At 36.5% G+C, this 26,026-nt stretch overlaps 1 protein-coding gene across 4 annotated transcripts in view; it reads right to left on the reverse strand.

Annotated features, from left to right (window-relative positions):
- Positions 1–2,431: 2,431 nt before the first annotated feature.
- LOC126950917 (lymphotactin) overlaps positions 2,432–26,026 on the reverse strand; it is a 215,864-nt gene continuing 192,269 nt past the window's right edge. For 3 of the 4 annotated variants that reach the window (XM_050784850.1, XM_050784847.1, XM_050784859.1), the window contains 4 exons: positions 7,122–7,290; positions 6,854–7,003; positions 3,663–3,777; positions 2,432–2,789 (listed from right to left, as the gene is read on the reverse strand). In XM_050784850.1, the coding sequence (XP_050640807.1) occupies positions 2,621–2,789; positions 3,663–3,777; positions 6,854–6,914 (345 nt within the window). In that variant the 5' untranslated portion in view covers positions 6,915–7,003; positions 7,122–7,290 and the 3' untranslated portion in view covers positions 2,432–2,620. Of the gene's footprint in view, positions 2,790–3,662; positions 3,778–6,853; positions 7,004–7,121; positions 7,291–12,995; positions 13,291–26,026 lie in introns of those variants that run through there. The other variant, XM_050784857.1, reaches the window with a different exon arrangement.

Below are 26,026 nucleotides of genomic sequence, written 5' to 3' on the forward strand. Positions count from 1 at the left end.
CATGCACAGCTGACCCACACTGTGAGTCACACAGTCATGCACAACTAATGTGCTCCCTGGCTAAGCAGTAAAGGCTCATGAAGTAAAGGTAAAAGGTGTTGCACCGTGCCAGGCCAAGTTCAGAAGTCACAAGTTCCAGAGACCCCTCTCAATTGGCTTCCTGACTCCTATCTTGTTCTCTACGTTCCATCTTCCACCTGGTAGCTCATGTCATTTCCCACAGCCTTTAAAATGAAGTACATGCTCTTTGGTCTGGCAGACAAGGCCCTTCATAATATCTGCTCTGCCTCCCTGATATCACCTTTTGTACCCACTTCCTAACCCCCGCACAGTCTGTTGGTCATATTAAACTACTCACATTTCCTTAATTCATCAGGATTTCTCTTACCTGCAGGCCTTTGCCTGAGCTGCTTGTTTTTTTTGCCTAGAATGCACTGAAACCTTCAGCATAACTCTAAATCATCCTTCTGGTCTCAAGATGGAGGCTATTTTCAAAGGGAAGCTCATCCCTACCCTCCCTTCATGCTAAGATCTGGATAGGTTTGCTCCTGTGTGTTCAAAACTCACACCCTCTGCTTTCTCCATCATCCCACATATTACACTGCATTGAAATTGTTTGCTTACTTGTGTGTCCCCCCAATGTAAACTCCCAGAGGGTAAACACCTGAAGGTTTCCCCATTGCATTCCAGTGCCCAATCAAGCATCTGGAATGCATTAGGCAGGCAATGCACTAGGCATGTATTGGTGGAGTGAGTTCCTGGGGAAGGGAAACAAGAAAGATTTTCCCAGAATGTGAGGTCTGAGAAAGCAGGGACTTTGTCCTGTTCACTCTGCTGTGTCTTCAGTTTCCGGCATATAATAAACCCTCAGTAAACATTTATTGAATGAATGAAATCTGTAGGTTAAATAAGGATAACCCCTGAATCATCTCTTTACATATGGTTTCATCCTAAGGGAATTGTCTTCTGAAGTGAAGAAGACAGCATGACACAGTTGTCAACACCCGGAAGCTTCCATGAGTTCAGATCTAAACTCTACCCCTCACAGACCAAAGGACCTTCAGAAAGTTAACTAACCTTTTTATGCCTCAGTTGTTTTGTCTTTAATCGAGGTCTGTTGTGTGATTAAGTGAGCTAATATTTGTAATCAAGAAAATAGCTATGGTTATATATTTTAACAACTATTTATTATTTTTAAAAAAAAGAACAGTCTTACAAAATGAAAAGTCAAGCACTGCCCATATTCTTCCACACATCCTATTATTATTATCCCAAATAAATCCTTAGGGCCCGGGAGACATTTGGGAGACAAACCATTCCATTCATCTTTTGTGACTTTGTTATTTTTCAGCCCTCATAAAGCAGGTTATCTGTTCTTATTAAGGGATTGCTTTCTCTAAGACCGTGTCTGAAGTTTATTTTAGACAAACAGCAATGAATATGGATAGGTGACCACATCATTTGCTAGGAGGCAACTTTTTAGTAGTTTCCACTCTGATTCACTAGTTGTATGACTACAAGTAAGAAAATTTGAGCAACTTGCCTTTGTCTACCCTCTGGAAATTCTTGATATTGCTAAATGTCCCCATAGGACTAAACAACAGCCAATACTTTTCACTTAAAACTATCAAGACAAGGTCAGGTCTTCCTATTTAGAGTCTGACAGAACAGAATGTATACATCATCACCTACTTGGTTAGTAAAACCCTAAGCATGAAACAAATCAGCAATTTAATTAGCATACAAGAGAGCATGAATCTGGGGTGTTGAGTGACCAGATGAACATTTAATTAAAAGTTTAGTGCAAATTGTGATCACATGAAGAAATGCTGCATAGGTCAGCATTTGGAGCATTAAAAGCTTATTCACAGTAAAGTATAACATGTATGATAACTACAGTAATGGCAAGTACAGAAATCCTAATAAGGTAGGGAGATTATTCTCCAATTCAAAAGGTGTTTATTTTTACTTGAATAAAGTTCCTTTATACCAAAATTCTAATTTTTGCTAATAGGACAAAAAAAGGGACAAGTTGTGTCATTTTATTCCTTTAATAGGAAACCAAAATAAAACACAAAGAGGTGAAAAAACAATTGAGTGAAGCAAATTTTTGAGTAGTGAACCTTCAGAATGGGAACCCAGTGAAGACTGGATTATTTTCTCCCATATTCTATAAATAGAATTCTATTATAGAGACAAGTTACAATAATCTCGAATTGTTGCCATTGTCACAGCTGTAACTTGTGACTCATGTGTAAAGAACCATTATAAGCTGGACTCTAAGAGTGATCAATATAGCTTTCACCTCTGATAAACACTAGCCAGAATCTCTTCCATTACGGTTACCATCAAAGAGAGGTACAAGTAGGACAGAAATCAAACACAAATGATATACTACCTTTCCCTACATACAATGAATAGACTAGGGAACTATTCTTAATAATAAATAATTTATTAATTAGAACATATAAGTGAATACAGAAGACATTTAAAAGTAAAAATACAAAGGAATAACTTTATTCATGCAATACTTTCATAAAAGGTGAGTATAAACTCAGTCCATGCGTGTGTGAAGTGAAATGAGCTTGCTGGCTGGAGAGGGACAGGGTGCCAGAGGCTACTACCCAGTCAGGGTCACAGCTGTATTGGTCGATTGCTGGGTTCCTGTTGGCTTGGTCTGGATCATGTTATTTCTGGTGTTGGATTTCCTGTCCATGCTCTTGACCACGTCTTTCACCCACCTGGCTTGTGGATCAGCACAGACTTTTAGGCCACGTTTGGTAATAAAACTGTAATGCAAGGAAAACACAGACGAATTTAGCCACATTCTCAAAGCCCTGGGGTCAAGAGTTAAGATCAGAGCAGACTTGAAGAGATCTTGTGCAGAAATTACTGCAAGAAATAGTCTTTCAGAGCCATGAGATCAAAAATGGGCACCCGTCTTCTGTCATCTATTTTAACATAAAGGAGAAATATCTGCAAGTAGTATCCAGCCCCTTTGTTCACCACAATTCACAGGTTCCTTTTCTCATCCATGTCACCAAATGTTGTAACAAAAAGACATCTGAGGCCATCTAGTTCCATTATTACATACACTCTTCCTTTTCAAATTTAAAAGTACTCATCTTATATTTTTAATAAAAGCTGATATTTACGTTTTCATTTTTTAGAGTAAAGCTTGCAATTATGTGTTGGGAAGAGTTATTACTTCTAAAAATGAGACTCTGGTAGAAGAAGGGGACCATGTAGTTTGTGCATTGACTCATTTCGTTGAAATATGGCAACTGATAATCAAGGGACTCTGCCTTACTCAACCCTAAGAACCCCCAACTCCAGTGAGGCTTGCAGGGAAACCCTGACATGGGTCAGCCATCTTTAAACCCAGACCTCAGAGCTATGCACAGTATTCAACAGACTCTTCCACTAAGCTAAATAGAGGAGGACTTCTATTCTTTATTTGGCAGCCAAATTTTTGCAATAATCTCCATTCAGTTGGGCTGCATAAAGACGTGATTGACAAGGAAAAATAAAGAGCTTGTCAGTTAAGCTGAGCTGTTCCTCCATGTTGACCTACTTTTCCTGAGGAAGGCAGCATTTCTGTATACTCTACTTCTATACCTCTAGATATCCACCCAGCCCAGCTTCTGTGGAGACAAACTCACATTACTGCTTTCAAGGAGCCTTCCTTGATGGTGTAGGTCTTGATTCTGTTAACTGGCAGTCGCTGGGTAGTGAGGCTCACACAGGTACTCTTATCTGAGACTTCACTCCCTACACCTGGTGAGAAAAAAAAAACATACAATGAAAAATTAAGCTATTATCAAAATCATAGGAACAATCACCTGTTAAATTACTCTAAGAATGTTGTGAGAATATAAGACCATTTGCTTTTTGGGGGAAGAGATGACTGACAGGCATCCTGAATCTCTTGCCCATCATAGATTCTTAGTAAATATTTGACTAATTTAAAACCTCAATCAATAGAATTGTTTCAGGAATTTCATGCTGAGACAAAAACAAGATGTTTTCCCATCTCTATGTATATTTTCACTTAGACATTTGGGACGGCTAGTAAATGTCCCAGTGACACTCATTCATTCATTTATACAACAGTGCCTGTTGTGTCCCACATGTTTTATTAAGACAGACGTTTTGTCCCTGTTTTCATAGAGCATTTCTTCTAATGAGGGAGCCAGGCAACAGACAGGTAAACAGAAAAGATCATTTCAAATAGTGCAACATGTTACAGTACTATAAGTGAGATTACAGAGTAATGTGTGAAGGGTACTGTAGGCAAGGTAACATTCAGTGGGGGAAGGCTATCCTCCACAAGCTGCTGAAAGTACCTTCTGCCATTAACCAGTTCACCCAGTCCTTAGACCCCCAAACAGAGACAAAGCAAGAGACAAAGCAAGAGAAGAAGCAGATACTGTTGGCCCAGGCTGAGAAGAAAGCTGCTGGCAAAGGGGGTGTCCCCACTAGGAAATCACCTGTTCTTAGAGCAGGGGTTAACACCATCACCACCTTGCTGGAAAACAAGAAGGCTCAGCTGGTAGTGATTGCACCTGGTGTGGACCCCATCAAGCTGGTTATCTTTCTGCCTGTCCTGTGTCCTAAAAGGGGTCCCTTACTGCATTATCAAGGGGAAGTAAGGCAAGACTGGGACATCCAGTCCACAGGAAGCACACTGTCGCCTTCACACAGGTTAACCAGGAAAACAAAGGAGCTTTGGCTAAGCTGGTGGAAGCTATCAGGACCAATTACAATGATGGATATGATGAGATCTGCAATGTCCTGAGTCCAAAATCTGTGGCTTGCATTGCCAAGATGGAAATAGGAAAGGCTGAGGAACTTGCCACTAAACTGGGTTAAATGTACACTGTTGAGTTTTCTGTACATAAAAATTATTTTCTGTACATAAAAATAATAAACACTTCAAAAAAATTAATAAATGGTAAAAGGTAAGATATATGTACATGGAAGACAGCCTTAAAATATTCATCCCCAATAGTAATGGCCCAAGGGAATTAAACTATTGAGTTTAGAGAACATCTAACATTGCAAAAGGAAAAATAACTTGGGAGAATTAATACTGTTAAGGGTTGGGTAAAATCTAATCGAAGTTTCTAAGTGCTGATTTTCTCCTTAACTGTAGACACTGGTCTTTGCTTCCCAGAGAAATAGGCAGCTAAAAAGCATCTAAAGTAACCACTGATAATGATCAAGTTTGGTCTGTAGTGTTGCTAATATCAGAAGGCATTTTTTAAAGCATGGAACTAAACAAAGAGTGTTCACAGTGTGCTTTTCTTCATCATTCCTTCTCCTCTCCTCCACTCTCAGTGCCAGTCTGCACATTCCTACCCTCTACCTTTGCCAATATATTTTTAATGCTGAATTGTTTCTGCAACCAATGAAAGAGGAAAAATCTGGGCTTTTTCTCTGTTTCTCTCATATTTAAGAAACAAGATTTCTCTCTGTGAAGTATCTGAAATGGACTCCCAAGACTCAGGGAATCCTGTTATACTTGAAACCACAAAGCCTTTTCCTTATTCTCAGCAATGTTTGTGTGTCTGTGTTATTCTTTAAAATATCACCTTCACTCAGGTTGCAGAGTTGAATCAAAGCAGAGACTGTTTGCCTCATTTTTGTAAGTAAGAAGCTAAGCACCAGTGGGACTTAGCTCCTTCAGCTAGAAAACTTGGGAATTTGAGACCAGTGTCTGCAGTTCTTCTCAGCCTCTAACAGACCTCCTTTCCCCTACTCCAGATCTGAATCTCCCTCAGATGGTATGCCCATTGTCTCAGCAAAATGCCAGCCAGGTAGCAACATGTGGCCTAATGTAGTAATCAAACTTTTTTGTTTCATCAATATTTTTTTGTTTTGTACACAATTTCAAGGACTTCCAGACAGCAACCTTTATTCATGGAACCCCTTCGGGACCCATTATTAAGTTATGATATCATAGTCTAAGTAATAAGTCTACCAATTAGAACACAAATAAGTAGACAAATTCACTCCAGTCATAGGAAAAAGTAATCCTTCAAGAAATATCTACTGAATGCTCAGGTAAGGGCTCAGTATAGCTGAATCTTACCTGGATGTGTCTTGCAGGTTTATTGAACTGTGTGTAAGTTGCTGACCTATTTGTTAGTAGTTATTATTGTATAGTCTCTTACAAATAGAGAAAATTTCTCATAAATAGTAATATTTATGGCATTACTAACAGAGTCCCCCACGTACTTGAAGGTAATATTGATTTTCTGGACATGAAGGTCTGAACTTCCAGTCATTTGGGGCTTGGTTTTGTATTGAAAACATTGATTTGCTCCAGAGCATATATCCTCTGATGCATCCCCACATTGTAACTGAACGCTCAAAGATTTTGATAATTTATCAAACAATATATCAAATGGGCAAAAGCTACAAATGCATTTATAATCATCACCTCTAATCCATAGCTAACATTGATCAAAAAATTACTGTTTGCAAGGAAATCTGATGTTATTAAATAAATAAACCATAATATTTATTTAATCTTAATCTCAGGTGATCATGTCTGTTATCCTATTCAGTTTATACATAAATAAGCATAGGCCCTGAGTGGTTAAGAAATGTGCCCAAAATTACCCATTTAGGAAAAGTAGGAGCCCAGATACTAACCAAATTCTCCCTGTTCTGGGAGTTTACGAAGCCCCCTACAGTCAAAATCATCATTCCTTTTTTGCACATGGGAAGTTTAAGGCTCGCCTGAGGAAAGCAGTTTACTCCAGTTAAAACCTGAGTCAAACCCAAAATGTGTGCCCACCTGCCTTGCCTCCCTGTTCTTTATCTCACAGACAGCTTCTTGACTTACCTTCCACAATGTATGCAGTGAGACAGCAGATGCCAAGGAGGGCCAGGGTGAGAAGTCTCATGGCTGAGGTCCTGCTGAGCTGTGCAGGGAGAGAGTGAGGATCAGGCTCTTTGAGGACCTCTTTTATGCCTCCAATGGTCAGTGCACTTCCTGTGGTGAGAGGGGGCTTTTGAGGTGGGTGTGGGATCATGGAAAGTCTTTGCAATACTGATGCTTTTTATTTTCTTTAAAAAAAAAAAAAAAGTCCCTTTTCCCTGTTCATACTAACCTAACGCCTTGTGGCCTTTAACCCTTTGTCTGTGGTTAATGTGTCAATGAAACCAAATGTATGCATAGAAGAAAATGTGGTTGTGTTGTCTCCTGCCACCAGCCTGAATTCAGATCTTCCGCTGTAGACATGCCTAAAGGCTGTTCACTGCCATGGTCCAGCGCGGAAACTGTAAAGGAAATGAGGTGGAGTGGTCACTGTGTTCCATCCCACCTCATGTGACATCCAGTGTGACATGAGGCTTCCACAGCCGTGGATCATGAGTCCCTGGTGCCAGCCTTTGACTCTCTCAGGAGGGGAAGAGAGGCTGCTGCCACACTGAGCTTTGCGATCCTTTGCTTTCTTTTCTGTCATTTTTCTCCTCCACCTTCATTCAAGTTGCCCTCCTTTCTTCATCCCAATCTCCCCAGGTACCTAAGAAAGAATAACTGTTTAAGCATGTCTATATGCATATGTTTGCTTTATTACAACTTGACATACACTTTTATAGAAGCTTTTGAAAAGTTGTGCTGTACCAACTTATTTCAAATAAAAAGGAAATAAAATGATCTATAATCTTACCATCTGACAGTTTCCATTTTTAATATTTTTCCAGTGAATCTGTATTGGCATACATGTGTTCTCATAATTGTAGTCACTTTAAATGCTGTTTTAACACCAATTTAAATATCTTCCTGTTTTTTTAGCCTTCATATTTCAACTTCAAGTAAATATACACACATACATATTAAACCATTTTCTTGTAACTTATTATAAAGATCAGAACTGTAAGATCAGTTTCATTAATATATACTGAATTACTTCCCTTTAATAACCAGAGGTAGGATTACTGGGTAAAATGATATGATCATTTTTATAGCTCTTATTATATATTGCCATATAATCTCCCCAGATGTAATTTTAATTTGCAATGCTCCCAGTAGAATTTAAATATACTGATTCCACTGGAACTTTTCTGCCACTGAGTTTGTTGTATGGTGGTTGCTCTTTATTTTACATAGATACCTATAAAATGTATTTATTAAATATATGTGTAGTTAAAGGTTTTGCATTTGCTATTAGGAATATGAAAATAAATTCCTATGTTTTCATAAAAATTATAGGTTAACCTCTAAGAGACTTTCCACTAATCACGTTTGATTTTTCACCCAGACTTCATTCTAAACTTCCAATTGGCTCTTTAATGATCTCTACCTTACTACACAATCACTCCTTGAACACTGGACACATCTTCTTTTCAAACTGCTTCTCCTCCTATTAGTCCTTAGCATAGAGCAATGTGTTCTCTTCCATCTAATTTCCAAATACTGATATATAGGGAGCATCTTAGACTCATTGCTATCTACCCACGTGTCATTCATTCTCAACCAAACTGGACTAAGTATACCTTTTGAGTAGTTCTTTGACATGTCTCCTCCTTTCTTCCCACACTGCTCAAATGTTAGGCCAATTGCAGTGGACTAAGTGGTTTCCCAGTCTAGGGCCTCCTCTCAGTCTGTTCTCTGCAGCTTTGCCAGAGTGATCTAATCTAATCATGCCATTTCCCTACTGAGAACCTCTTTGCCAACTTCCATTGCCTACAGGATTAATTGCAAATCTTTCATTGTCATATATAAGAATGCTCAAGATCTCGTACTGCTTTTCCTTTCAGTACTGCTTTTCCTTCCACCATTCACTCACACACTCCCAAACCTTAACAAATACATACATGTGCAGCCAACCCAATGGGCCAGCCTCTTTTATAAATATTTTCTCATATTTTCATAATCTCATATTTTATTTTCATAAAAGAGGCCAGCCTCTTTTATGCTCCTCACATGTTTCTTTTAACTGGAATACCCATGACAGCTCCCTACATAGTTACTTGTAAACTTCTCCTCTCTGTATAAACTTTCCTGAATTTTTTTGATAAAATTAAGTTATGCCACCCCTTTATGCTCTCTTAGAACTTTGTTCTGTTCTCTAGGCTATTCTGCAGCTAATCTCATTATGTTCTACTCAATTACATTACTGCATCACCCACTAGATGGCAGGCTCTTTGAGAGTAGAAGATTCCTTTGTTATCTCTGGATCACTGGTACTTGCAGAAAGCCTGGTATGTAATAATTGCTCAACAATTAGTTTTTTAATAAATGAATTATTTTTTAAATGCCAAAATTACAATGATTGTGCATTAAGTGAAAGATGATCATCTAAAAACATAAAGCCATGTTTCATGACATTGGTCTAAGCAAATAAAGGAAACAAAGGCAAAAACAGACAAACAGAATTACATCCAACTAAAAAGCTTCTGCACAGCAAAGGAAATAATCGATAGCGGTAGAAGACAACTTATGAAATGGGAGAAAATATTTACAAACTATACATCTGATAAGGAATTAATATGTAAAATATATAAAGAACTCAAGCAACTCATTAGCAAGTAAACAATACAATTTAAAAATTGGCAAAAGACTTGAATAGACATTTCTCAAAATAAAACATGCAAATAGCAATCAGGTATATGAAAAAATGTCCAACATCATTAATCATCAGGGAAATGTAAATTTTTTTAAAAAACATAATGAGATATCATCCTACACCTGTTAGAATGGCTGTGATCGAAAAGACAAATGATAACAAGTGTTGGCAGGGATATGGAGAAGAGGGAACTCTTGTACACTGTTGGCAGGAATGTAAATTAGTATAGACAGTATAGAAAACAGTAGAAGTTCCTCAAGAAATTCCAAATAGAACTACCATATGATCCAGCAGTCACACTGCTGGGTATACATCTAAAAGAAATGAAATCACTGTATCAAAGAGATATGTGCACTCCCATGTTTATTGCAACATTATTCATAATAGCCAAGATATCAAATCCACCTAAATAGATAAAGAAAATGTGGTACATACACACAATGGAGTACTAGTCAGCCAAAAGAAAAGGGGGGGAAATCCTATCATTTGCCAAAACATGGGTGAACCTGGAAGGCATTATTTTAAGTGAAATAAGCCAGGCACAGAAAGACAGATACTGCATGATCCCACTCATATGTGTAATCTAAACAAGTTGATTCCATAGAAATACAAAGTAGAATGGTGGTTACCAGGCGCTGGGGCAGTTGAGAAGAGTCGGGTGGGGTTGGGGAGATGTCAGTCAAAGAATACAAAATTTTAGTTAGATAGAAGGAATAATTTCAAGAGATCTATTATACAACGTGGTGACTGTAATTAAAAATATACTGTATTCTTGAAAAATGCTGAGAGTTAATGTATTCTCACAAAAAAATGATAGCTATGTGAGGTAATACATACATTGATTAGCTAGGTTTCGTCATTCCGCAATGTACATACACTTTAAAACATCATCTTTTACACATAAATATATACAATTTTATCTGTCAGTTTTTTAAAATAAAATAAATAATGAAAAGAAGTAAAAAATAAAGGTGTGAACTCAGGAGATTGTGCATGAGGCTTTCTCATGTTTTCAATCAAATCGACAATTTTACTAGTGGCCGAATTTTTGTTTAGCATATTGACATGGAATTTGTTAAACTCTCAGAATGAATTGTTCACTTTCAGTTTGTCAAGGCATGCACTAGAATCTCATTTGGGGAAGAATTAAATAACAGACAAGAAAGTAGAAACCTAGTGCAAAGTGGGCATGTCCTGCTAATGGGTGTACATTGGTTGACAATAATCAGTTGAGGCATGCTTGCCATAACAAATATTTTTTATCCTTGACTCTTCTCTTTCTCATAGATGTTACACCCAATCAGCAAATACTGCAGGCTCTCTAGCTTCAAAATAGAACCTAAATACTTCTCGCTACCCCCAAAGCACACTATGCCAGGTCGCCCTCACCTCTCACTTGGATTAGTGGAGTCATGCAATAGCCTCCTAACTGTTCTTCCTGCTTCCACCTTGCCTCTTCCACCTTTGCCTCAAGTGACCACATCTACCAAGGTGACCATTAGAAAACGTAGTTTCTCTCCTCAAAATCCTTTGATGACTCTCCATTCTTATGAGTTCAATTCAAAGTCTTTGCAAGGGCTTACAAGTGCCTATGCCCTGTCCTCTTCTCTCCCATTCACTCCCTGACATCCTCCTCTGCTGTTCTCCACCCCTCTTACATCACTGTAGCCATGTGACCACCTTGTTTTTTCTCAGATATGTCAATTTTGCTCCTGAATTCAAGCCTTTGCATTTACTGTTTCCTCTGCCTGATACTCTCTTCCCTCAAGATGTAAGCATGACTGATACCCTCACCTCCTTCAATTCTTTGCTCAAATGCTGCTCATTGTGGCTTTTCCTGATCACCCAATTTAAAACTTTGTACACATGCCCCTTCTGGTATCATTTAATCTATTTTTGCCATTATATTCTCATTCAGAACTCCCAACACCTTCAAATATAACAACAATTTACTTGCTGATTTTTTGTTTGTCTTTTCCCAGGAATTCTTTATCTTTTTCACTGCTGTTTCTTCAGAGTCCTGTAGAATGTCTGGCATAAAGGAGCTGCTCAATTTCTATATCCAGAATAAATGCAAGTATATGTGGTGTGTAAGTGCAAGAGTGTGTAAGCAAGCGTATGCATGCGCAGACATCAACATTTATACCTAAAAACTCTAGTGCTCTGGAATATCGACACTGTTCATGCATGTGTGACCTCACAGTGGAATGGGAAAATCCATTTTTGAAGGAAAGCATTCATTGTTGAGGGAAGAAGACAGAAGCGTGAAGGGTACAAGTAAAGGAAACTCAATGTTTTCTCTTTCTTATGACTTTCTGGTCTGAATATCTTAATTCAGCTGAAAAGTTATTTTGTATTTCATTGTACGTAATATGCAATCCATATAAAGATTTCTTCTTCTATAAAACATGTTTGTGTAATTTTCCAATTTCTCTATTAGGCAATTTGTCTTTTTCTTATTGGTATGTAAGGAATCTTTATGTATTCATCTTACTAATTATTTGTCATAGGTGTTGCAATATTTTCTCAATTTATAGTATGTCTTTCACTACATTTATGATGTATTGGATGAACAAAAATATATAGTTTTAACACAGTTTAATTTATCACTTTTTTATGTTATGGTTAATGCTTTTTGTGCCTTAATAAATTCTTCTTTTCTGTAAAGTCAGAAAGAGATTTACCTCTATTTTCTACTAAAAATTTTAAGGTCTTGCATTTGACATTTAAATTTTCAATTTTTCTGGTGTTCATTTCTGTATGGACTATGAGAAAGAGATCCAAAGGTTTTTTTTTTTTCTTTGTAGATCCAACATTTCTAGCTCCGGTTTTTGGATAGTTCTACCTTTGCCTACACTACTTTTCATATATGAAGCCCCAACATATATATGCATCCATTTCAGAGTCTCTATTCTGCTCCACTGGTCCATCTGTCCATCCTTCACTAGCACCATTCTACCTTCATTACCTAAGTAATTACTTATAACTTAAGTCTAGTTTTTAGTAAGGCAAGTCCTCTTCTTCTGTTTCTTCAGAAGTATCTTGCCTTAAGCTCACTAGTAATTATTCAAACAAAAGTCAAGACTGCAGTGTGACCCCACGTTCTTCCCATTCAAAATGGTCAAAATTGAGAACTCTGATAGTAGTCCTTTGCAAGGATGGGAAGCAGCATATATTACTCGTGGCTTTGGAAATTGGTATAACACTTTGAAAAGCAGTTTGGCATTGTCATGTAAAGCTGAGCATTTGCATACCATGAAGATCCAGGAATCCTGCTCCTAGATATGTACTTACAGAATTTCAAAGGAAAGGAGCATTAAACGTAAATTACTTGGAATGTTCAAGTGCCGAAGTTGAAGGTAGGTTAATGGTGGCATATTATACAAAGTAATTAACTGAGTAGAAGAAGGTTACCTGTAGACTAATGAAGATGATGTATAATTGTGCCATTCAGATTAGAATAACAAAACAATCAGTGTAGATATTCCTAATCAGTCGTCTGTCTTGAATACTCTCCTCCAGAAAGTGACACAGGAATTTAGGCTGCTTCCACCTCTGAATAATACCATCTCCTAAAGCCTGGGAGTCCTTTTCTTCCAGCTTCAGGATGAAGAATGAGAGAGCATGGCACACCTCCTCTTATCTAGAAGTAATATGTATTCTTTGGTCTCACATGATGGGTGAGAACCAGTTAGCTGGTCCTTCTAGAAGCAAGGACAGAGTGGGAGAATAGAGAATGGAGTTCCATCTGGGAAATGTAATCTGAATCAGTACCTGAAACAAAGAGCAGATGAGGTCTAGCATGACCTGTCATAGCAATACGATTATGATTAATCTGATGGTGCACTTCAGGTTCAAGTTTCTAAAGGATAAAAATAAAGCAAGATTACTGTGATTATTATTTTCTTGGAAACGTGCCTGCAGTACATCTCTTAAATTGTACATCTTTTTTCCCTAAATTAAAATAGTGTTCTTGTATTTTCTCTTAGAAAAACGGTATGGTTACTGTAAAGAAAATCTAGACACTACAGAAAAAGTTTTTAAGAAAGTACAATTCACACAAAGTCCACTACCCAGAGAAAACCACTTAACCATAATAGATGGACCTTCTTCCAAACAGCTCTCTAGGTAAATGTGCCTATGTATATCATTTCACAGTCTTTCTACAGCATTCAGTGGCTGGAGATTTATTGTACATTTGCAATGTGTGAAGCTTTGTACTAAGTACAAAAGGGCATTAACCCACTTATTTAATCCTTAAAGCAATATAATGAAATAAGTAGAATTATTCTCTACATTTTATAGATGAGAAAATTGAAACTTAAAGAGCTTAAGAAATTCACTAAAAATCGCAAAGTTTGGTGATGATAAAGATTCAAACCCCGGTCTACCAGATTCCAAGCCCAAGCTACTACACAGTGCCCTATACTGTCAGATATTTTGATCCACCACTAATACCATCTTGATGGGTCCTTAAATTATTTCCCTTTTTTTCCAACCATGGACTACACAGCAATAAGAATATACATTTCTTTGAACTTTGTATGCTTGCCTATACATCTCTTTAGCATAAGCTCCCTCCAGGAAGCTTGCTGAGACAGTCTCTTACTTTCATACTGACTGCTTTCTTTAAAAGACATACAAAGGTTAAATGTATGAAAATGAAGCTGGCTGGAAGATTGATGCCATATCAGATAGCTCTCCATTGCTTGTCCACTGATCTACAAAGCCATAATTGTAATTTGAAAGTCAATTTATGGGTACTGATGTATAATAAATGAAACTATGTCTGATAGTAAAGTCAAAATAGAACCTAATTTACACGCCCATCAATAAGGCATGAAAGCATCTATTTTCCCAAAGTTTTACCAATACTGGGTTCTACCAATTATTTTACCCATTGCAAACTTATAGATGATAGGTTATTGGTTCTATCTCATTATTCACTGCTTTTACTGGTTGATAATCAAACAGTAAAGTTAATGATCTTTTATGAATTGCCTTTCATAATGTTTTCTATTTTCTTTAGAATGTCCCTTTCTTTTTCTCTTTGTGAGAGTGCTTTGATCACAACTGTTTTCCCAACTAAAACAATGCTAGTAATGCATAAAAAGTAAAGATCGTAGGTACATATATGTTTACTCAATTTTGGCTTTTAACAGGAACTATATATGCTTGTTGCAAAAGTAAACAGTGTTCTAACAGAAAACTGCAGCTTTAGAAAGATAGATAAAATATTTCAGTTTTCTTACTTCTTGCCTGAGATCTAGAACAAGAGTTTCTGTAAGAGAAAAGTATCCTGTAGCTCTGACATTTTGGAAGGGACACTCATCAAATCACTAATGAGTAGAACACTACTTATTTCCTCAGAGCTCTTCTATTATGTCACCCTTACTTATTAAGTAGATGACTTATCACAAAGAAATACCACTGAAAAGGGAGGAAAAGAAGCTCCATGGCATGGCTACAAGGACAGGTTCTAGCATAAACTGGCTTTGAGGAGTCAGCCAATTATTTGGGCCTTTTGGTGACTCAGTCCTCCCATCTTTACATTGAGAATAATATTCATCAACCTCATGGAAAAATGTTGGAAACTGGTGATATTACATCTGCAAAATACTCAGTAGCAAGATAAAATACAGATTACAAGTCTAGTATGTAACCACGCTCTTTCTCTTTTGCCTTGTACCTGGGATCACAGAGTCTGTCAGACAAGAATGCAATTAAGGAAATGAAATTAAGGAAATTGGGTAGTTTGTGGATACATTTTTATCTTCAACTTCAGGTTAATTAAAAGGGAAAGAGAAGAGAGAGAGAGAGAGAGAGAAAGAGAGAGAATAGTATGTAATATAAATTGAGCCAGTGGCCTGAGCACACTCCCAGAGGTTTCTAAGCAGAGTTTAGTAGGCACTGCCAGTGGATGCTGTGAAGGTAAGTGGAATTTCATACTTTGATTTTCAATTCGCCACCAAGATCCCTCCTGGCCTAAAGCAACACTACTAGCAGTATGATGTAATATCTGAAATCCTTCTATTAAAATCATTCACTCAAAGTCATTCATTCATTCATGCAGTGGACTATATACAAATACAGTCATTCATTCATTCATGCAGTGGACTATATATAGTCATTCATTCATTCATGCAGTGGACTATATATATTACATATATAATACCTATATAATATATATAATCCATATGTATTATATATATTACATATATAATACCTATATAATATATATAGTCCACTGCAACATAAGTGCTATAGTAGCTTGATCAATTATTTGAAATGAAATTTGACTGTGTAGGAGCCACAGGTGATTCTGGAGTGAATAAGGCATAGACTCATCTCATTCTCAGACATTAATATTGGACTTTGATTAATGCATTGATGATAGACTGTCACTCTGTGAAACAGAGAAGGCACCTAAGGAAATGCACAGTGAAGCTCAGTTCTGAAGGAAGAACAGTGGGAGGGATGAATCTACCAGCATTTCCCAAAGTGTTTTATACCAAACATTTGTTCTGCCATCTGGGGAGAGGGGTCCATTTCTAATAAACTTGAGAAATTTGGGGCATTACTAATTCATAGAGCATATCACTATGTTAAAGCCTCTGAGAAATCATATAGTAAAATTTGGCTAACCCAACATTTCCCAACTATTTTTGACTATAGAACCATTTTTCATGGAACACTTTAACCAGCTGGAGACATATTTCACCCTATAGAGGGTGATACTACAAGGTTCTTGTCTTGGGGGCGAGGTGTTAAACACTAGGGTCTCCCCCTAGTGTTTAGTAAGAGAGGCTGGAGAGATTTTGATGGTGAATTCAATACAGGGGGAGACAGAGAACTTGATACTAAACAGAAATCCAGTTGGATTATATGGTTTTTAGTGGAATTTCAAAGCCTGTGGAAAAATTTGGGCTCTGTGGTATTTTATTCATGATTACTATTCTGCTTTTGCTTATTTTCCGATACCAGGGAATGTGTAATTGTACCTCTTCTTTTTCTCATGGTTTAAAAAACTCATCTCACCCTGGTCTTACTCGATAACCACTTAAAACAATAACTAATGCTATTGACTCCAGAAATTGCTAATAATGAATGACCTTTTACATGATTTCTTTTTATTTTTACATGAGATACTATGCAAAGAGAATTAATAGTTTTCTCCAAAAAAAAAATCAAGACTTGTATAGAAAAACAATTAAATAGGTATTTTATTGCCATGGACTTCAAGTAATGATGGTTAAATCTGTAAAATTATATTTAATAACTTGAGTCACTGCATTTTTAAATTAGTGAATTCAAATGAAATATGCTAGATAGGTATTACTAGATGGTTGCAAAAGTAATTGCAGTTTTTGCCACTGGTAATTAATTCTAACGGCAAAAACTGCAATTACTTTTGCACCAACCTATATCTATATCTGACAAATATTATGTATAATAACTTCATATTAATAGCACAACACAAGAATCAACACACTATAGCTGCCTTCTGTTTGAGTAAATAAAGTTTTATTAGAACATGGCAATGCCTATTTGTTTACATATTGGCTATGGTTGTTTGTACACTGCAACAGCAAAGTTGATTTGTTGCATGGTCATCAAAGCTTAAAATATTTGCCATCTGGCCCCTTACAGAAAATATTTGCTGACCTCTGGGTCAGATCCTGATTCATATTTATTAAAATGTTATGTTCAATGGGATATCAACCATGTAACGTAAGTAGAGATGAAAAAAGCCTAAAGAAGTACACCAAAACATTAACAATGAAAAATTCCCCCAGGAAGTTACCGAGTTCATGGCCAAGATGGGAAAGTGAGAATATCTTCTCATATTTCATGCCCTTGTATCATTTATTAGCTATTTTATTTACTTATTTTTTTTTAGTGAAAGTATGTGGTATTAGCATGCAGTACTTTCTCATCAGGTGGGTTTAGAGTCTCCTTCGTTTTTTAATAAAAGATATACAGCCACCAAAAATCTCAAAAAAATTTCTAAAAATATCTGTGGTTATCAAAAGGTTAAAAACCACTGCCCTGCACTATACAGCATGTATTACTCAGGGCCAGTAACCCACAAGCCCAACAGAGGAACTGTTGCGTGTTGACCACTACTCAGAAATTGCCTATAAATAGTTTTGGTTACATTGCTCATTGATAACAGATCAATGGTGAATCTAAACAGAACAGGTGATTGAGTCAAAGTAACCAACTCTCCAGGGAAGATTAGGTTGGGAAGAAAAAAGACACCAGTCTCTATGATGGCAAGCTAACCATTCTTTCAGGAAGCTAAAACTAGTAAGCAGAAGAGTATTTTTTCAGATGACTGCCATTTTTGCCATAAGATGTACCAGAAACAAAACCCTCTGTGGTACAGAATTCAAAGCATTTATGGATTTCCTAAGCTGGACATTGGCCAGACTCTATCTACCTACCAAAGATAGATGTACCAGCCAGAAACTGAAGTCCAACGTCAGTGGCCAAAAGCCATCCTAAGGATTCTTTCCTTGAGAAGCCACATACTATAGTGGGGACCATGAACTGTAAAACCATATTAGCCAGGATCTTTGTGGGCTTAAGTGATCCACCCGCCTCAGCCTCCCAAAGTGCTAGTATTACAGGCATGAGCCACCACATCCGGCCTATTTTATTATTATGAATAACAATGATCGATTTTTATGGAATCAGCCAGGTCTACGATTCTCTGCTCTCCCGTACTTGGCCTTCTCCCCACATCTGAAATATCAGGACAAAGAAGCATGCACATCACTGCACATGATTGATATCAAGCTGGAAGACATTTTCATCTTCCCAATGAAAAGATCAGTCACAAATACAAAACCTTTTGATGGTAGAATAAGAGGGCATGGAGTGCTATGCATTACCTAATTTTCAGATTAACTAAAATTATTTTTTATTTTAACCTTTATTGAAAAATTTCCAAATTTTTTTCTGGTAGAGCAGAATAGAAAAATAAATTCTTGATGACAGAGGCTTACTTAGTTTTAGTGCCTCAGCCAGTAATCTATTGCACAGAACCTAGAATTCTTAAAGTACAAGCATTACCTTATAGGGTATATGATATTGAATTGAATCTGAATGGAGCTTCAGAGTTGAGTCTGGAAGGAAATCATCAAGTATTGCCTTATCAGAAGTCTGCTTTCATTGCTTCGTATAAAATAGCAGCTCCTCCCCATTCCCATAGTTTCTTGCAACCTGCCTTATTGTAATTTATAGCTCTTATCATCACCACTTGACATTTTTATATCCTGTGTATTGTGGTTTTCCCCCTACAGAATATAATGTCAGTGAGAATTGAGACTCCATTGTATTACTGAACCCTCAGCGCTTATAAGGTAGGAATTCAAGAAATATTTATTGATTGAATAAATAAATATAAACTAATTGTCTTGTCATTTTCTTCTTTCCTCCAAGAACTAAAGCAGAAGCTCTGCTCAATTTAACTTGGAGCTAGCTACTTTATACTGATTATCCTAGTATGACAAATAATACAAGGAAAGAAGATCAAAATATATAGTGGCTAGAATAGACCTTAAAAATTGTGTAGTATTTTTATGAAGGGAAAACAAATTAGAGTGATGGGCAATGTCACAGAACAAACTTCTGTTCTGGCACATCCCTTAGCAAGACTCAGTGAGAGTCAGAAAAAAGGCCACTACAAACAAAAATAAAGTATGCCATATATCAGGGAGAAAGATTAATACATTTCTTTGCTTGCTTTTCCATCTATGCAAGACAGAGGTCATTCTGGAAACGGGTGAAGTGAAGGATTCATGTGGTGAATTCAGGCTTGCACCCAAGTCCTCACTCCATTCTCCTCAGTGCCTCCTTTTCTGCTGATCCTCTCTGTACCTCAGTGCATTTGGCCAGGACAGACCCTAAAGTCAGATGAATTATAACCCTCAATGCCACCTGATAAATCCGCACAATTCAATCACATCTACTTCCTGCTATTCTGTAAATGGCATTACTTGAGCAACTTTTTAAAAATTCAAAATGTTAACCGGCATCTTCCTTTAGAGAAATGTGTTGAATACCCACAATTTCATCATATGTTATTTTACTATCTTTAATGATAAGCCATAGATGTAAAGCTGTATTCATACCAACTTCTCTCTAATACCTGGAAAAATTTTATATTCTCCTCAGCTGCTTAAGCTTTTACAACTCACCTTTCCCTTCTCTTTATTATTTTCTGTGTGTGTGTGTGTGTGTGTGTGTGTGTGTGATCTTAATTGATTTTGTCTGTTTTATTGTGGTAACAACACTTAACATGAGACCTACCCTCTTAAATTTTGAAGTGCAAAATACAGTACTGTTAACTATATCTAGGCACAATGTTTTATGGCAGATCTCTAGAACTTACTCTTGTTACATACCTGATACTTCTTTTTAAACGTTTTTATTTCCATAAGTTTTGGAGGAACAGGTGGTATTTGGTTACATTAGTAAGTTCTTTGGTGGTTATTTGTGAGATTTTGGTGTGCCCATCACCCAAGCAGTATACACTGAACCCAATTTGTAGTCTTTTACACCTCACCCAACTCCCACCCTTCCCCTGAGGCCCCAAAGACCATTGTTTCATTCTTATGCCTTTGCATCCTCATGGCTTAGCTCCCATTTATGGTGAGAACATATGATGTTTGGTTTTCCATTCCTGCGTTAGTTCACTTGGAATAATAGTCTTCAGTTCCATACAGGTTGTTGCAAATGCCATTAATTCATTCCTTTTTATGGCTAAGTAGTATTCCATTGTACATATATATCACAATTTCTTTATCTACTTGTTGATTGATGAGCATTTGGGCTGGTTCCATATTCGTATAATGATTTCTTTTCCTCTGGGTAGATATCCAGTAGTGGAATTGCTGGATCAAACGGTAGTTCTACTTTTAGTTATTTAAGGAATCCCCACACTGTTTTCCATAGTGGTTGTACTAGTTTCATTCCCACTCAGCAGTATAGAAGTGTTCTCTTTTTACTACATCCATGCCAACATCTATTATTATTTGATTTTTTTATTAAGGCCATTCTTGCAGGAGTAAGGTGGTATCACACTGTTTTGATTTGCATTTCCCTGATTATTAGTGATGTTGAGCATTTTTCATATGTTTCTTGTCCGTTTGTACATCTTCTTTTGAGAATTGCCCCATCATGTCCTTAGCCCACTCTTTGATGACATTGTATGTGTGTGTGTGTGTGTGTGTGTGTGTTTTTCTTGCTAATTCTTTTGAGTTCTTTGTAGATTCTAGATGTTGGTCCTTTGTTAGATGTATAGATTGTGAAGATTTTCTCCCACTCCATGGGTTGTCTGTTTACTCTGCTGTTTCTTTTGCTATGCAGAAGCTCTTTAGTTTAATTAAGTCCCACCAATATTATCATTGTTTTTTTGCATTTGCTTTTGGGTTCTTGGCCATGAAGTCTTTGCCTAAGCCAATGTCTAGAAGGATTTTTCTGATGCTATCTGCTAGAATTTTTACAATTTCAGGTCTTAGATTTAAGTCCTTGATACATCTTGAGTTGATTTTTGTATAAGGTGAGAGATGAGGATCCACCTTCATTCTCCTACATGTGGCTTGCCAATTATCCCAGCACCATTTGTTAAATAGGTGCCGTGATGATATGATTGTATACCTAGAAAACCCTAAAGACTCCTCCAAAAAGCTCCTAGAACTGAAAAATGAATTCAGCCAAGTTTCAGGATACAAAATTAATGTACACAGATCAGTAGCCCTGCTACACACCAACAGCGACCAAGCTGAGAATCAAATAAAAAACTCAACGCCTTTTACAATACCTGCAAAAATACAATAAAATAATTAAGAATATACCTAATCAAGATGAAAGACCTGTACAAGGAAAACTACAAAACACTGCTGAAAGAAATCATAGATGACACAAACAAATGGAAACACATCCCATGCTCATGGATGTGTAGAATCAATATTGGGAAAATGACCATACTGCCAAAAGCAATCTACAAATTCAATGCAATTTCCAGCAAAATACCACCATAATTTTTCACAGAACTAGAAAAAACAATCCTAAGATTCATATGGAATCGAAAAAGAGCCCACATAGCCAAAGCAAGACTAAACAGAAAGAATAAATCTGGAGGCATCACATTACCTGACTTCAAACTAGCCCATAGTCATCAAAACAACATGGTACTAGTAAAAAAAAATAGGCACATAGACCAATGGAACAGAATACAGAACCCATAAATAAACCCAAATACTTACAGCCAACTGATCTTTGATTAAGCAAAAAAAAAAACATAGCTGACACTTTATACCTGTTGAACAATGACTCCTGTTTCCTCCTCTGCTAAGACCCTGGCAACCACCATTCTACTCTCTGTTTCCATGAGTTTGACCATTTTAGATGCTTCCTGTTGGTGGAGTAATGCAGCATTTGTCCTTCTGTGCCTGGCTTATTTTACTTAGCACAGTGTTCTATAAGTTCATCTATATTGCTGCTTATGTCAAGATTTTATTCTTAAGTCTGGATAATATTCTATTGTATGTAAATGCTACATTTTCTTTATTCATTCATCTATCAATGGACATTTAGGTTGTTCTCTACTTGCCTATTGTAAATAATGGTGCAATGAACATGGGAATCCAAGTAGCTCTTCAAAATCCTGATTTCAATTCTTTTGGATGCATACCCAAATGTGGGATTGCTGAATCATGTGGTATTTCTATTTTTAATTTAAATTTTTTAATTTTTAATTGTTTGAGGAATCTTGTATTGTTTTCCATAATAGTTACACAATTTTATATTTCATCCAAGAGTGCACAAGGGTTCCAATTTATTCACATCCTCGTCAGCACTTGTTATCTATTTTTTCTTGATCACAGGCATCCTAACAAGTGTGACATGATACCTCATTGTGGTTTTTATTTGAATTTCCTGACAGTTAATAATATTGATTGCCTTATTATGCATCTATTGGTAATTTGTATATCTCCCTTTGAGAAATGTCTGTTCAAGTCCTTTGCCCATTTTTAATAGCATTAGTTGGGATTTTTGATTTTTTGAATTTCTTTTAATTTTGCTATTTATAGGACTTTCTCTTCTCTTTATGATGATGATTATTTTTACTTTGGGTCTCAACCAGAGTCTATGGTGATGATGACAGTTGCCACAACTGCATTGACCTCTACTCTCTCAGAGCCTGCCCTTATTTATGTTCTTGTTCCTTCTCCTTTCTTTTTGTCTTTTATATTATTCCTGCTGCAGAAATTTCCTTAATCTTTCTATCTTTATTTCCTATTAGAATCACCAAGTCCATTAATGTCTGAGTTTATTGTAAAGGCCAAAGGTGAAATCATCCTTCAACTGATATAATTAGTTAATAATCCTAATATTTAACAAAATCTTTGAATGTTTCTCCAGCATCTGTGTTTTTTCAGAAACAGACAGCCAAAAGAATCTTGTTAAAGGCAACTGCCTTTGTATAACAGACAAGAAAGAAGTTTCATAAATACGTAAACTTTACTTACTTTGTGTTTAAAGTGTCGTAGGGGAAAACGCTAACTCTTTTAGTAAACAGTTCCTAGAAGTAAACGTATCAAAAGCAGTTGGAAAAATTTATAGGTGTACTTAAGTCATTTCTACAAGAATCCCCACCTCCACCCCCAGAAAAAGTGAACATATAGAAATCAAAGACAGCAAATAGCAAAAGAGAGAAGACCTTAATTCCCTTCCAAAGGAAAAAAAAAAAAAGTTAATTAATCATTACGCTTCTGTGCCTGTAATGGAATTAGTTATTGAAAAATATTAATGTAGGGCTTTTTTTTTCTCTTTCTACATTAGTGTCTATAGTGGACATTTGCCACAATAGTGACAGTCTGGCTTCCAATGTCTATGGAAGTTCCCATATGATAACCCTTTTCCTCAAAGTAGAATCCAGAACTCCATTTTCAACCTACCCTTGGCATATGATGTAGACTGAACCAATTAAACCACCTCTACAAGCTTGGATTTGGAAGAGATCAAAGAGAAAGAAGACTCCACATGGAATTCATTTTGGGGAAAAGCTATATGGTTGTTGACAAGAGTCATGGAGTTTGCTTCCTTGTTTGGTTTTTAACTAGTAGACTTTACCTTTAAGAGCAGTTTAGGTCCACAGAAAAATTGAGCAAAAGTACAGAGATTTCCCATATACCCATCCATCTCATATACACTCATAGCCTTACCCACTATCAGCATCCCTTACCAGAGTGGTGCATTTTTTACAACTGATTAAATGACATTGACACATTATTGTAACTCAAAGCTGCTAGTTTACATTAGGGCTCACTCTTTGGGCTCTAGATTCTGTGGGTTTTGACAAATGTATAATGACATGTATTACCCTCTTAGTATTGATACAGAATGATTTCACTACCCTAAAAATCACCCGCACCTCACCTATTCCTCCTCCCTCTCTCCCAGCAAGCCTCCAGTAACTACTGATCTTTTCACTGCCTCCATAGTTTTGCCTATTCTAATTGCTTCTTTCACTTAGTAACATACCTTTAAGGTTCTTCCATGTTTTTTCATGGCTTGTTTCTTTTTGGCATTGAATAATATTCAGTTGTGTGAATATACCACAGTTTATATATTTACCTATTGAAGAACATCTTGGTTGCTTCCAAATTTTGGCAATTATGAACAAAGCTGCTATAAATGTATGTATGTAGGTTTTTGTGTGGACACAAGCTCTTCTGTGGACATAACTCTTTTGGGTAAATACCAAGGAACACAGTTTATGAATCATATGATAAGACCATGTTTAGCTTTATGAGAAACTGCCAGACTGTCTTCCAAAGTGGCTATACCATTTTACATCCCCACTAACAATGAATGAAAGTTCATGTCGCTGTACATCCTCATCGGCATTTAGTGTTGTCAGTGTTTTAGATGTCATTCATTCTAATAGGTGTGGAGTGGTGGTTATTTTAATTTGCAATTCCCTAATGAGGTATAATGTAGACCATCTTTTCATATGCTTATTTGTCATGTGTATGTCTTCTTTGGTTAGGTGTCTATTCAGATTTTTCGCCCTGGTTGTTTAATCAAGTTGTTTGTTTTCCTATTGCTGAGCTTTAAGAGTTCCTTCTATATTTGGGGTAACAAGTCCTTTTTAAGATATGTCTTTTGAAAATATTTCTCCCACTCTGTGGCTCATTTCTCATTCTCTTGACAGTGTCTTTCACAGAACAAAAATATTTAATTTTAATGAAGTCCAATGTATCAACTTTTTTTTCATGGATACAGTGAATTTGGTGTCACAGCTAAAGAACCATCTCCAAACCCAAACACATCTAGATTTTTTCCTATGTTATCTTCTAGGTGTTTAATAGTTTTGCATTTTACATTTAGGCCTTTGATGCATTTTGAGTTAATTTTTGTAAGAGGTGAAAGATCTGTTTCTGAATTTATTTTATATTGATGTCTAGTTGCTTCAGAACTATTTGTTGAAAAGACTGTTGAATTGCCTTTACTTCTTTGTCTAAGATCAGTTGGCCATATTTGTGTGGTTCAATTTCTGAGCTCTCTGTTTTGTTCCACCAATCTATTTGTCTGTTATTTCATCAATACCACAGTTTTGATTGCTGTAGTCACTGAGTTTTCAGAAGTCACCATAGCAGGGGTCCTAGTGAGTATGACCCATGCAATATCTAAAATTCAAGATTGTGCCTCTGGTGAGTGCTATGAGGATACACTTGTAGACAAAATATAATTTGAGAGTTATTCCTGATTAAAGCCTGTTTTGTTGTTTGCAGCTAAGAACTCAGACTGAAAGAATGATCTCTATAGACAACATAGATATGCTTCTGATAGGACGTTGCCAAATGTATTAAGTTCTTTATTACTCCTCTTGAAGCATTATGGAAATGAGAAAATAAATGGTAACTAAAGTCAACTGAGCTAGGTCTAAGTCTTGGCTTTGCCAGTGGCTAACTGTATGATGCTAGCAGTCAACCAGCTTTCCCAAATCTATATTCATTCTTCTGAAAATGGAGATAATTTCTGTCTCATTGGGTTATTTGGTAAAAGTAACTGATATTAATCAAAAGAATTTAACAGATTATAGTGGGTTCTCAATTAATGCTTTTTACTTTTGCTATCTGCTAAACATGGGTAGATCTTTTTATTCCAAAGTGCCTAAAAGACAAGATAAGGCTCTCTATCTCATTGGATGTACCCGCTTAGGAAAAATGGTAACAATAGGGAAAATAATTAAATATTTTCAGGCAACACAAGGACTTTAAGCATGAGTGAGCCAATTTTTGAATAGTAGCAGCCCTAAGACTTAAAAATAATAATTGTATAATAGTATCATATCCAAATAAAAGAAGAAATCAGTGTATCTTGTGGCCAAAGTGGATCCGTAGAAGTTGTATGTCTGAACTACATAT

This window comes from Macaca thibetana, chromosome 1 (genome assembly GCF_024542745.1).
Source record: "Macaca thibetana thibetana isolate TM-01 chromosome 1, ASM2454274v1, whole genome shotgun sequence".
NCBI lineage: Eukaryota > Metazoa > Chordata > Mammalia > Primates > Cercopithecidae > Macaca > Macaca thibetana.